At 41.2% G+C, this 13682-nt stretch overlaps 1 protein-coding gene across 2 annotated transcripts in view; it reads right to left on the bottom strand.

The window, feature by feature from the left end:
* The window catches only part of SLC9A7 (solute carrier family 9 member A7), a 104311-nt gene that overhangs the window by 30942 nt on the left and 59687 nt on the right, over positions 1-13682 (bottom strand). For both annotated transcript variants that reach the window (XM_034757902.1, XM_034757903.1), the window contains exons 4-11: positions 13512-13588; positions 11368-11480; positions 9675-9780; positions 9188-9329; positions 5393-5498; positions 4310-4398; positions 4069-4182; positions 864-975 (exon numbers count right to left, since the gene is read on the bottom strand). In XM_034757902.1, the coding sequence (XP_034613793.1) occupies positions 864-975; positions 4069-4182; positions 4310-4398; positions 5393-5498; positions 9188-9329; positions 9675-9780; positions 11368-11480; positions 13512-13588 (859 nt within the window). The remainder of the gene's footprint in view (positions 1-863; positions 976-4068; positions 4183-4309; positions 4399-5392; positions 5499-9187; positions 9330-9674; positions 9781-11367; positions 11481-13511; positions 13589-13682) is intronic.

Below are 13682 nucleotides of genomic sequence, written 5' to 3'. Positions count from 1 at the left end.
TAAATAATAGGGACAAATATTTCCAGAGAAGCTTGTGGAAAGAAGTTGCCTGCTGACTGAAGTAAAAATACTTTTTAGAAATTAAGACGCTCCCTGCATCCAGAAAGAGCATGCAAACCTTTCAATTTGCTCCCACAGCTCTAATACCAGTGTTGCGATAAAAGAGCTGAGAGCTTGGAGAATTCTGGGTAATAACATGCTTCTAAGCACAACACACATCCCAGGGGGGTTCAGAATTCCAGCAGCCAGGCCTACCCAGACAGGCAGCCACGGACTTATTTGTAACAGTAAAAACACTCAGTAATTTGTTTTTACTAGCAAGGAAGCATGAACATTAGCAGCTCACTTGTGTGACAGAGAAAGCAAATAAAAATACTCCCCTCTCCTTTTCTTTAACTCTAGCTCTAGGTGGTTTTTCCACACTTATATTTCTGACAGCATTGGTTCCAGTCCTGTCATTCCCTAAAGGTAAATTTGGGGGGAGGGGGAGAGGGGGGGAGGCAGAGAATATTGCAAAATTTCTATTTGCAAAATTTCTAAACAAACATTTTGACCAATCTTAGTCATAACCATGCAAGGATCATCCAGCTGCCAGAGGCCAGAGACTGTCACTACTGTCAGAATCATGACAGATTCTGATCTGTCTGTAAAGAAATGAAGTTGAATAGGAGACAGACTCTGTATAAAGATGCTATGCTAAGTCAATTGCTACAGCATTATTATTTTTTTTAATTAAAACACACACACACACACACACCACACTACCCTTCTCCCGATTAGAAATTGCACATCAGAGGATTTTCACGAGAGGATTATTTAGATTTATGTAAAACACAAATTATTGCTTCACCAAACACTTTTACCTGAAAACATCATCATGTGCTGAAAGTTCCAACTGATCTTGTGCCTTCTGCCCAGATTCAAGAAGAAAGAGAGAGGGTAGATGTGTGCAGCTCTGCCCAGAAAGATTGCAATCTGATCACAGCTGGGGGTTAAGGATCCACTGGTCTTAAGATAAATACACAGTCGCTGACATCTGCTCCATCATCATGCTACTGGAAACTTAACACAACCTACTCACTGGAGCAAAAGGTACGTTATTTTTCCTCCTTAGAAATGTACACTGACAGTAAAAAGGTCTTCTTACTCATTAGGCTGATTACTTTATACCTTATTGCAGTATACAAGTTTGATACTGAATATATAAATCAAGACTATTTGATATATATATTGAAATATAAAAAAAAAATGAAGGATGCAGACAAACACCCTCAAATATTAACAACTAACAGACCTCAGCACAAGAACTTAAACTCTGCTTTTTAATACAGCTCAGAAAACTAGCAGGAATCAATGGGGATTCCCCAGCCCCATTTATTTGTTCTGAATCAGTCTGTTGAGGGGAGAGGGATGGATGAGAAGAAGGAAGATACACCCTCCTCCAAAGCACTTTTAAAATACAATATGGTACACAATATGGTACAAAAACCTCATTGGTTGCCCATATGTTTAGCTCACACAACAGGGAACCACTTTATATGCAGTACTTTGCTATAGTATGTGGAATTTGAAAAGGCTGCATATTAGGCAGGGTGAGAGAACAGCAGAGGAAGGAGAATATGAGATTAAAATCCACTAGTGGAAGGTATCTTTTGGGAAAAAAAAAAAAAAAAAAATCAAAGCCATCCATCCAAAACTCAGGAGACTAGGTACATTGGGAAGGGGACACCTTCCGTGAATCTTGCCATCAAGTTTAACTATGTAATTCCCTTGGGCAGGTTTATATTTTATCATAATGAAGGCTGCAAAAATCCATACACATTGTTCAGTTGGGGCGTGAGATAAAACAACCCCCTTATAAACAATATTCTTACCTAGCCCATCCCAGATGTGTTTTGATGTGCAGATGATACAAAACTACTTAAGATAGTTAAGTCCCAGGCAGACTGTGAAGAGCTACCAAAGGATCTCTCAAAACTGGGCGACTGGGCAACAAAATGGCATATGAAAGTCAATGTTGATAAATGCAAAATAATGCACATTGGAAAACATAATCCCAACTATCCATATAAAATGATGGGGTCTAAATTAGCTGTTACCATGCAAGAAAGAGATCTTGGAGTCATTGTGAATAGTTTTCTGAAAACATCCACTCAATGTGCAGGACAGTCAAAAAAGCAAACAGAATGTTGGGAATCATTAGGAAATGGATAGATAATAAGACAGAAAATATCATATTGCCTCTATATAAACCCATGGTACGTCCACATCTTGAACACTGTGTGCAGATGTGGTCGCCCCATCTCAAAAAAGATATATTTGAATTGGAAAAGGTTCAGAAAATGGCAACAAAAATGCTTAGGGGCATGGAACAGCTTCTGTATGAGGCGAGATTAATAAAACTGGGACTTTTCAGCTTGGAAAAGAGAAGATGGGGGGGGAGGGGTTATGACAGAAGTCTATTAAATCATGACTCGTGTGAAGAAAGTGTTATTTACTCCTTCTCATAAGAACTAGGTGTCACCCAATTAAATTAAGAGGCAGCAGGTTTTAAACAAACAAAAGGAAGTATTTCTTCACACAACACACTGTCAAGCGGAACTCTTTGCCAAAGGATGTTGTGAAGGCCAAGACTATAACAGGGTTCAAAAAAGAGCTAGATAAGTTCATGGAGGACAGGTCCATCAATCGCTATTAGCAAGGATGATGTCCCTAGCCTCTGTTTGCCAGAAGCTGGGAATGGGAGACAGGGGATTGATCACTTGATGACTGCCTGTTTTCTTTATTTCCTCTGAAGCACCTGGCACTGGCCACTGTCAGAAGACAGGTTGCTGGGCTAGATGGACCATTGGTCTGACCCAGTATGGTTGTGTGTGTGTGTGTGTGTGTGTGTGTGTGTTAGTGTGTGTTAGTTACTGGCAGGCAATACAACATACTTCCTTGTGTTTTAAAACCTGGAGAAGTTCAACTTTACTGAGCCATTTCTATTTTACCAGAGGTGATTAAGGCTAGATGTGTTCTGGGCTAGCTAAAAACCCAACACCACAAAAACCTACAACCCTAACTTCATCTTGTTTTATTGAGCCATCACTCTTCACAGAAAGCTAGCACTCTCTTATATGGACTCTGGCATGGTAGGTTCTCAGTTATTTACCCTCAGCTAATCCATTTTCCAAGTATGTGCAAAGGAGTGTCTAAGGGCATGTCTCCACTACAAAGTAAGTCCATGTAAGGCAGCTTACGTTAACTATGTAAGCGTACACACTACAGTGTTCTGCCTGTTGCTATAATTCGTCTGCTACGCCAACCTAGTAAACCCACCTCGAGAAGGGCAAGGCTTAGACTGATGTAGGTTGGGCGATGCTGTATCTGTATAGGCTCCAGCTGGGAGCTCCGTGGAGAGCCGGGAGCTGAGAGCACGGGCGGCAGCCGGGCTCTAGCTGGGAGCTTCATGCGGAGCTGAGAGCCTGGGCTCTCAGCCCATACACTGCCCCTCTTAAGTTGGTGCAAGCGCTCTTGGTGAGGACGCGCACCACTGACGGATATGAAAAAACGCAATAATTATTGCTGTGGCTGTAAGTCAGCCTAACATAGGTCAACTTAATTGTGTAGTGTAGATATGGCCTAACTAATGCAAGATAGCGCCTTGATTTGTGTACTCTGATTTGAGCGGCCAACATAGGGTATTCTTCTCCTATCCTTTAATTCTGAAACACCTTTTCCACCCTGAATATTTGAGGCTTTAAGTTCTGTTATAACTGCAGGGAGTGTAGCTGTCTCCAGCATATTTGCTGTTGAGCACATAAAGCAATGATACACAGCTCTTAGAAGCTGTTCAGGTACATGAGAGCCCTGGGGTTTGCATGCCATAAGGTCCTTAGCTCTGAAAGGGCAGATGAAGGTTGTTTTCAAAAGATTCTTGCATCAGCAGCATATTGCAGGAAAACACAAGTCAAAAAACATCAACTCTTTGAGATGCATGAGTGGCTGAGGGAAGGCAAAAAGGCATTGGAAAGTTTTCAGGTACCTAAAATAAATAACTTGTAGATGAAAAGCAAGAAAGGATACAAAAGCTCCAATGATGAAAATTGGGCTGAATATGTGTTTCTGGAAAGTAAAAAGGGCTAAACCCATGTATGAAAATATGAAGTTTTCAGCCAGGAAGTGCAGTACCTCAAAGAGCTGGGGAGAAAAACATTCACATTGAAGAATTACATAGTAAAACTGACAGTCTTATTTTTTATAAAAAACAAAACAAAAAAAAACAACCAACACTACACCACATGGGAAGTGAAGAATAGGGTCTCACCTGCTTAGTTCGGCTCCTTGACTCGACTGACAAGTTGTTGTATGTATAATGAGCCTGTGTAATTCCACAAAAGAGAACTGCCACCACACCTGCCAATAGATTCACAGACACAAACAAAGCTGGATGATAAAGTTCTTTGCTTACCATCTTAAATCCAGTATAAACATAATTACTTGGTTCTCCTGACTGCCTTGTTTATTATTTGTATGACCATTGCACCGAGGAGCTCTAGTCATGGACCAGGATCCCACTGTGCTAGGTGCTGTACCAACATAGAACAAAAAGACAGTCGCTTGCCCTGCCACCTTTGCTTATACTTGTGGTTTAACACATTGTTCTTCAGTTCTGGAGGATTTATTCCTCACAGTAAAGGGATGTTTATATGATGTTTTTGTTAACCAACCATTTCTTTAAGACTATCAAATTTTAGAGCTCTCCAAATGGTCTTCAACAAAATAAATGAACAACATAGCTTGTTGCTGGTAACAGAAAGCAGAAATCACTTCAATACCTAGGTTTAGGTAACTCAGTGCAGTAGACTAGATATCTTCTCTGAGAAGATTCATTAGGAGAGGAGAGCGGCCCTTGATTTAAGTCCAGGAGAGAAGATTTGATGTAGTGTTCTGTATATTATGTTTAGCTGGGGATTTGGGGAAACTATTACCAAGCTGTATCTGAAGCTAAGACATCTCAAGTTACGTAATACAGCGGTGACAATGAGGTGCAAATAGAGTTATTTAGCTTTAAAGCTACAGTCTGAAGTAGCAACTAAAAACAGAAAGCCAGCTCCCTGGGTAATCAGTGTGGATATTACAATCAACACAAAATTAATAATCAAGATTAACTTTTCTTGCTTAGAGCCAAGTTCTAACATGCACAGACTTTGACAGGTAATAAGAAAAGCCCACATTTTCCAGGGGTTGTTTTCCAGTGTACTTTTACCAGTAAGGAAAGTGAAAACATTTTAACACTAAAAACATTCATCCTATATGAAGTGCTGTTAAAACAGATTTAATTCAGCAAGTGAACAAAGGAGATGGACAGAAGTTTGATCTCTTTGTCCTTGACTCCAAAACATCTCACCTGTAAACCCACAAGCTTCAGCTAACAAGAAAGTGCTCCAGGACATCAGGAAGAAGAGAGCTGTCTCCAGCAGGGGGAAGCAATGCAGTTTGGTAAACTTAGTCACATAAATACTTTGTTAAGGGATCAACAAATACCTGGTGATTTTGGCTGAATGTTAGTACAGTTACACCTAATGTTTATAAAAAGCCTTTTTGTTTGCATTAGTTTGAAGTGTCAATCCAAACCAAGGGCAGGTCTACACTTACTTCCTGGTCCGGCCGTAAGCAATCGATCTTCTGGGATCGATTTATCGCGTCTTGTCTAGACGCGATAAATCGATCCCGGAAGTGCTCGCCATCAACGCCGGTACTCCAGCTCGGCTAGAGGAGTACGCGGCATCGACGGGGGAGCCTGCCTGCTGCGTCTGGACACACGGTAAGTTCGAACTAAGGTACTTCAAATTCAGCTACGTTATTAACGTAGTACCTTAGTTCAAAGTTGGGGGTTAGTGTGGACCAGACCCAAGACAATTTCAACATTAAATCCATCAACTCATCTATGTCAAGGCTGAAGTATCAGGCACTCAAGAATGAGGAAGTTTAAGGTTTCTTTTACAACAGTAACCTGGCCACCTTGCACATCTTTGAGGATGAGGCAAGGATGGAGTCTGCAGCATAATTTGGCTGGAGTTAGAGGTTAGATAAGACCAACCTGAGATGATGAAGGCCATTCAATGATGGTGACATTACACCAAAGGGTAAGTGACATTACACCAGCTGGTATTTTGGCTACTACCTTATTCTTCATATTATTTCTTTCCCTCATCAAAGCCCACAATATTGTAGAGAGGGCACTGTACTGTGCTTGTATGCACAACAAGCAGGCAGACACTACACTTGCAAGGAAATAGTATGTACAATACCCTTACAATTTTATTTTATTTTATTTTTTTTAAAAATCACATATAGTTGAGTGTGGCAATACTGACCAGTTATCAGTCCCTGGATATCTTACCAAAAACCAAAAGATCAAAAGCAAGTTATTTGCATAACTATTAGAAACAATCAAAACAATTTTAAAATGGGTAATGCATGACTAAACTTCCCCTATTTATTTAATCAACCCTCAATGACAAAGAGATGCAGAGGCAAGCAAAGTGCTCTAAGAACTACAGCTGTGTCAGTACTGTGGAAAATCAGTCAGAAGCAGAAGTTTATGAAGCTTGTGTGTGACTTAACAGTAACGTGTTACTGTTCTTTTATAGCTAATTAAAACCTTTATTTTCAGTATTATACTTGGATACAATTAAATTATTTTTTGACATGAATCTCACTTTTAAAAGAAAGAGTTTAAAGTTTCATATCCTAATTGAGGATTCCAGTGCATGTATGGTAAAGCAAAGTCTCGTGTTTTTTCTTAACAGATGTTATCTTGTGAACAACCTCCCTTTCCATTCCCTGACTGGCCAATCTGCCTCCCATTCATCAGCAAGTAATATTCCTGTGTCAGCTAGAGCAAATGCTAAAATGGATGTGTCATGTTACAATTATTTATATATTTTAGCTGTATTTTAAATACAATTTGGTAGTTGAATATAAATTGAAATAGCAGCAACATGTGACCAACCAGCTCCATATGGACCATTGGCAGACCAGAGCCCAGTTTGAGAAGAACTATATTAATATCATGTTAATGGTCACTCAAACCTGAGAAGTCCAAAAATTCAGATTGTAAAAAGTACCACGGCACCCTCTCTCTCTTAATGCCTTAAGCATTTTCATTATGCAGGACATGAGCGGGGTGGGGGCAGGGAGAGCAGTCAGATAGCCTGGACTATGGAAACATGTAATGAGACACATTTTTGGAGAAATGTCCAACATGAAATGTCATGGATTTATGATTTTAAAAATATTTATCACCTTCCACTCCTTTGAAGTTAGTTTTCTGATGCACACATGCATCAAAGTAAGAGACTGTGTTTGAGTAAGAGTACACAAGCATATCTAGAGGAAAAGGCTGAGAGTTTGATGAAGCATCATGACCTCTTACTCCGGTCAAGCTTTAGGTCCAATGCCCCACTCCTGCAACCAGATCCACAGAGACTGATCATTGTACCTGTATACAACACTCCACTGCAGATCCAACAGTAGAATTGGGACATAGGCTTGAAAATAATGGAAAAGAATCACGTGAAGTGGGTTGTATTATATCAATACTGATAAGACAGAATCGAGTTTTATTTGGAAAATATATCTGAGATGAGACTCCTGCAGAAAGATTAAACATAAGGCCCATAGCAAGAGCCCAATAGTGTCTGAAAGGGTTATTAATGGCTCAAGTGGTTAAGGCATTGGAACAGTGAATATGAACCACCAAGTTGCCTTCCAAGTGTTAAAACTGCTTCTTTTTAAGGGTAGGTCTCCACTACAATTACAATCTATATGTAAGTCTCACTAGTGTAGCTATGTCACTTAGCAACGTATAATTTTTACCAATATTGTTATACCAGTAAAATCCTTAGTGTGGAAAGAGTTATACCAGCATGAAGGTGGTGTAGAGAGGTGGTAGGCCTCTCAGGAGCTTCCCTTGGCAGAATGCATATGCAAGCCCTTTCTCTCCCTGTAGTCCTCTTTGGGCTAAGGCCCTTAATTAGTCCCGTAGTCTTTAAATGGCCTTGACCCTGGTATTGAGCTGTATTCCAAGACGATTTCCCTGAAGGCAATGTCCATATCCTCTCTAGTCCTTTCTGTCCCCCGCTCTCCTCCTGGGCTACTAAAAGGGTTCAGTTCCCCTTCTGAGGTGTATCAAAGTCCAGGTCACTTCCCCAGTTGCCAATGGGGGGGGGGGACCCAGGCCCACCCACTATTCTGGGTCCCAGCCTAGGGACCCTATAATAGCAGCCATCCACTCTGTCCCTTTATCTATGCTGAGTCGCTATGATTTCCTGGGCCACTTCCCCACAGGCCCAGCACATTCTTCACCCTAACCTCAGGGCCTCATCCTGGTTGAGTCCCAGCAGCCAGCCAGGAGCTCCTTCTTGCTCCCCCCGGTCTCTGCCAGCACTGCTCTATCCGAGGTCATGTAGCCTCATCAGCCAGCCAGGCACACCATCCATGCTCCTCCAGCTCCAACAAGGAACTGAACTCACTCTGGCCCTCCAGCTCTTTTTATACTAACCTGCTGAGCCCTGACTGGCTACCTCCCCTGCGGCCTCTTTAGGCCACTTGGCGGACTCCACCCTACTGCCTTTTTCTGGGGTGGGATGTGGTAAGACCACAGGGCTCTCCAGAGGGCCTCAAAGGGGCCGTCACAGGTGGTTATACAGCTATTCCCCTTGCTGTATGGGTAACTAAGGCCTGATCTATACTTAAAAATGTTGCTGGCAGAACTGTATAGTTTAGGAGCACAAAAAAAAAAAAAAAAACAGTTACCCTCCAGATCCACACAGCTATGCTAGCAAAAGTCCCAATGTAGATGCAGTTATGCCAATAATAATGTCCTTTTGTCAACATAGCTTATTTTGTTTGGGGAACTGGTATAACCTACACGAGCAAGAGTTCTTTATAAGCTGTGTCTCCACCTGTTTTGCTGTTATAGCTACATCAGCAAACCCTTCCTAGCAGAGACAAGACCTAAAATGACATAATACTGATCATGATTTTACAGTCAGTCAATGTAGACTACGGCAAGTTGTGTTCAGCAATGTGTTGACTAATAATGATTGAAACCTGCTGGAGTCAGCATTCAGGATCAGGGCTTTGTTTAATGCTAACACACCTGCACTTTGGAAGAGTTAAACACAAGAAAGGATATCAGAGCTGTAACAACCCCTGTCACTGCTCCCATCATGAAAGAGCCACTGAATATTCCAAGGAAAACTCCAACGGATTTGAAAAATGCTGCAGCATCAAATGCATGGGTGTTTTCACCTGTTGGCTGGTAGGCAACTATTGATCTAGGGAGAACATTTGAAACTGCAGCATTAATAATCAGATGACAATGGAGGAATTAGTGATGGCAACAAAATCTTTTATGCCAGATCATTAAGCAGAGGGATATTGTATTCTGCTAGATTCGGATTCTAAATGCCAATTCTCTTCTGACTGATTCATTACACACCTCTGTAGCATAGACAAAAACGTTAGCAACATTTATCAGTTCAGTTCACAAGGCAGAATCCATTTAGAAAAAGAAATGTGGAGATTAAGTTTTTAGAAAAATAATATGATTCATAGCTACCACTTAAACCACAAGAAGAAATAGAAAATTTCACATAGTGGAAGCCTGAATTGTTACTTACGAAGACAAGATAATGGCAACAGCATCATTTAGAACACTCTCTCCAAACAGAAGGGCATAGAGATCGACATCAGCATGCAGCTCATTAAATATTGCCAGCACGGTAACTATAAAAATAAGAAAGAACATGTACGTTAGTTTATTGTGAGTGCTTGTAAGCGGGAAGGAGCAGACATTTTCCAATTTGTCTAAAGAAGCAGAAACCATAGACTGTGGAACAATTTCAAACCAAAATGGGAAGACTTTAGACATATTTAATTAAGGGTCATACTGTACAGGTAAATTGACTGTTGGAGGTGGAATGACAGTTTTAGGGCAGTCTTGTTCCAAAATGGGTCTGGCTCACTTGCTGTGTCTCTCACACACAAGAAATTTCTCTAGGAAGTCCTCCCAACCATTGGACATAAATAGACAATAGTTCCACTCTGCAAGAATCCTACTATTTTTTAAAACAATACGTCCAAGTTTCACAATCAAATAGCCAGAAAAAAGTTGTGGACTGGTAACAAACAACAGAAGACATTTACAGTCTTTTCACACAAATCTTTAGTATTTCAGTTCTTTTAAAAAAAAGACAAAGAACAACAACAACAAAAAAAACCCCACATAAAACCATTCGTAAGTACCTTGTCCAAAAAGTACACTCTATGTTATAAACATATTTGCAAACAGAAGTTGAGAGGGACAAGACAAGACTAGTAATTATTCAAAGCAATCCTTTCAAACAATAACTTCGGTCTGATATTGGGGAAGAAGGTCCTGGAGACTCATCCCATGTGTACCTTATTTTCACACATCATATGCCAGTATCCATATAAAAGGAAGCAGAAGTGAATCCAACTACCAGCAGTCCATCTCAACTGCTGGCTGCCACTTCCCATTTTCCCAGAAACAGATACTGAATATGTAAAAATATGTGTTTTAAAATATAGTTCCTGGTTTCAAGTATCAGAGGGGTAGCCATGTTAGTCTGGATCTGTAAAAGCAGCAAAGAGTCCTGTGGCACCTTATAGACTAACAGACGTATAGGAGCATGAGCTTTCGTGGGTGAATACCCACTTCTTCGGATGCATGACATCCTGGTTAGTACTTCAGACAGACACATGCACAACAGTTCTCCAGAGACGTTCATTTCCAAAACAGACAACTTTATGGGTCTGTAGCACTTTGAAATTTGAAGACACCATTTCAAAACAGGTTGAACAGTTGGCTATATATATATATATATATATATATATATATATATATATATAAAAAGTGTCCTTATACTTAAAATACTACAATATATTAACATAAAAAACCTTAAAATTTCAAAACAGATTGCGCCTATTTTATAAAAAGTAATACTACATTTCAAGCAGTGAATCTATAAAGGGATAGCCAGGCTCTCCAGAAAATGAAAAGATTACATTCATTCAACTGAATTAAAGTTTATATTCATGAACCTCTATTAAGGAAAACATATCAGCAGAGCCAACCAGTACATTTTGTTTCTAAATGGGTTGTTTCGCCAGATACCAGCACAGTCTTTGCCAGATACCAACTGTCCTGATGCCCAATATATACATCATACAGTACATACACACAGAGTTACCATTGTAAGGTAAGTGAAAAGAAAAAAAAAAAAAAGTTAGAATTGTCAGCTATACATCCTCAATGTGTTATCAATGGAATAATTTAAGTAACTGCAGTACCTGGATCAGTAGCAGATATGACAGCTCCGAAGAGGAGACAGTCTGTATAGTAAAATTTATCAGAGAGTTGTCCCACCAACTTCATTAGTTTTACAACACCATACATGAGATTCCTGCAGTAAAAGAGGATAAAGCGGTGTTTATCAAAACAGGAAGGGTGGTGTCTCCTTTGTGAGGCTCTGAAGAGTATAGGAAAGATAAAATCCTCTCATCACTGCTTAGGTAGGCCTTGCCACACTAGGGGGGGGGGGATATCTACACTTGAAATGCTACAGCTTTGGTGTAGGTAGTGTCTACACTGATGGGAGGTGTTTTTCCATCGGCCTAGGTCAGTGGTTTTCAAACTTTTTTTCTGGCAAACCAATTGAAGAAAATTGTTGATGCCCACAACCCAAGGGAGTTGGGGATGAGGGATTTGGGGTATGGGAGGGGCTCAGGGCTGGTGCAGAGGGTTGGGGTGCGGGGGTGAGAGCTGCAGGGTGGGGCCAGGAATGAGGGGTTCAGGGATTGGGAGGGGGCTCTGGGCTAGGGGTACAGGCTCTGGGGTGGGGCTGGGGATGAGGAGTTTGGGGTGCAGGAAGGGGCTTCAGGTTTGGGGAGGGTTCAGGGCAGGAGATTGGGGCACGGGCTTACCTCCGGCGACTCCCGATCAGTGGTGCAGCAGGGCTGCTAAGGCAGGCTTCCGCCCTGTCCTGGCACCGTGGACTGCACTGTGCCCCGGAAGCAGCCAGCAGCAGGTCCAGCTCCTAGGCGGATGCGTGCAAACGGCTTTGCACGGCTCTCACCCGCAGGCACTGCCCCTGCACCCAGCTCCCATTGGCTGGGAAGCCGCCAATGGGAGTGCGGATCCAGTGCTTGGGAGCACATGGAGCCCCGTGGCACCCCCGCCTAAGAGCCAGACCTGCTGCTGGCCGCTTCCGGGGCATAGCGAGGTGTTGGAACAGATAGGAACTAGCCTGCCTTAACCGGGCAGCACCGCCAATGGGACTTTTAACGGCCTCATCGGCAGTGCTGACCAGAACTGCTGCAACCCAGTGCCTTACATTCTGTGACCCAGTTCTGGGTCACGAACCGCAGTTTGAAAACCACTGGTCTAGTAATACACCTCGTTGAGAAGCAGTAACTAGGTCGATGGAAGAATTCTTCTGTCAATCTAGCGCTGTCCACACAGGGATTCAGGTCAGCTTAACAACACCTCTCAGGGATGTGGATTTTTCACACCTCTGACTGACGTAATTAAACTGACCAAATTTTCTAGTGAAGCCAAGGCCCAGAGTTCAGTATCGAACAGTGAGAGTGGAACTCTAATCTCTCAACAGTTGTTTCCTCATCATCTGAGTCCAGAGTGTGATATGACCCAACACAGGTCATTTAGCACCCAGGAAGTCAGACATGGATTGTGTTTTTTGATCATGAGGACAAACTACAACAATTTCCCCTAATGCATTGTGTAGTACTTAGAGAAGGAACTTTGTAGTGTAACAGCTATTAAATTATTTTTTCCTCTGAAGTGAAATTCCCTCAAGGTAGCAGATGCAATAAAGCAGCTGAGTATATATATACACACATTAAAGCTCTTACAAAAGTTCACATGCTGAAAAGATGCAACATTGTTAACAGAGTAAGTATTCACAATCAAAATCATTTTGCTTATGTGTCTTATTTTTTATTGGTGAAAGAGGATGCTTCCTAAAACTGATAGTCACGATTATTGGTTAGCAGTTGCCTCTATTCTCTGGATTAATGTATCTTCATTAGAAATAGAGGCCAATTCATGTAGAATCAAGTATTTTGTAAAGTTTTGTTTTCATAACTGATTAATTGAACCAACAGAACCTTGGATCTCTAGGACTGTAAGGTTGGACAATAGCAGTGACCACCACAGAACTGAATTGTTTGGATAAACTTCGTGGTCTGTTTCTGACTGCTCTGTAAGAAAGCAAAACCCTATTTGAAATCAACAAAATTCTAGCATCATTTTAGAGGCTCAATTTTGCCCAAAGGGCAAACCAATAAAACCCAATTGAAAATTTACAGTTACTGTTCTAATCACTAGAAATCAGAAGTTTAGGGAGATATGGCATTTATTTCATCAACTTGAAACTAGTACGTAAAAGTGGCACAATCTCACAAAACTCACTCACCCGATAATAAAACAAGAGACTGCAGTCCCTAAAAAGGCATAAGCCAGGATAGACCCCAGATTCCTGAAAAAGTGTCTCTGTATGAGAAAAAAAAAAATATTAAAGCTCAGCTATGTGAAAACTCAGACATCAACAAAATGTCTAGGACAGCCCTACAGCAATATAAGGAAA

Source organism: Trachemys scripta, chromosome 1, assembly GCF_013100865.1.
Source record: "Trachemys scripta elegans isolate TJP31775 chromosome 1, CAS_Tse_1.0, whole genome shotgun sequence".
In the NCBI taxonomy this organism is placed as follows: Eukaryota; Metazoa; Chordata; order Testudines; family Emydidae; genus Trachemys; species Trachemys scripta.
This window is presented reverse-complemented; position numbering and strand designations above follow the sequence as displayed.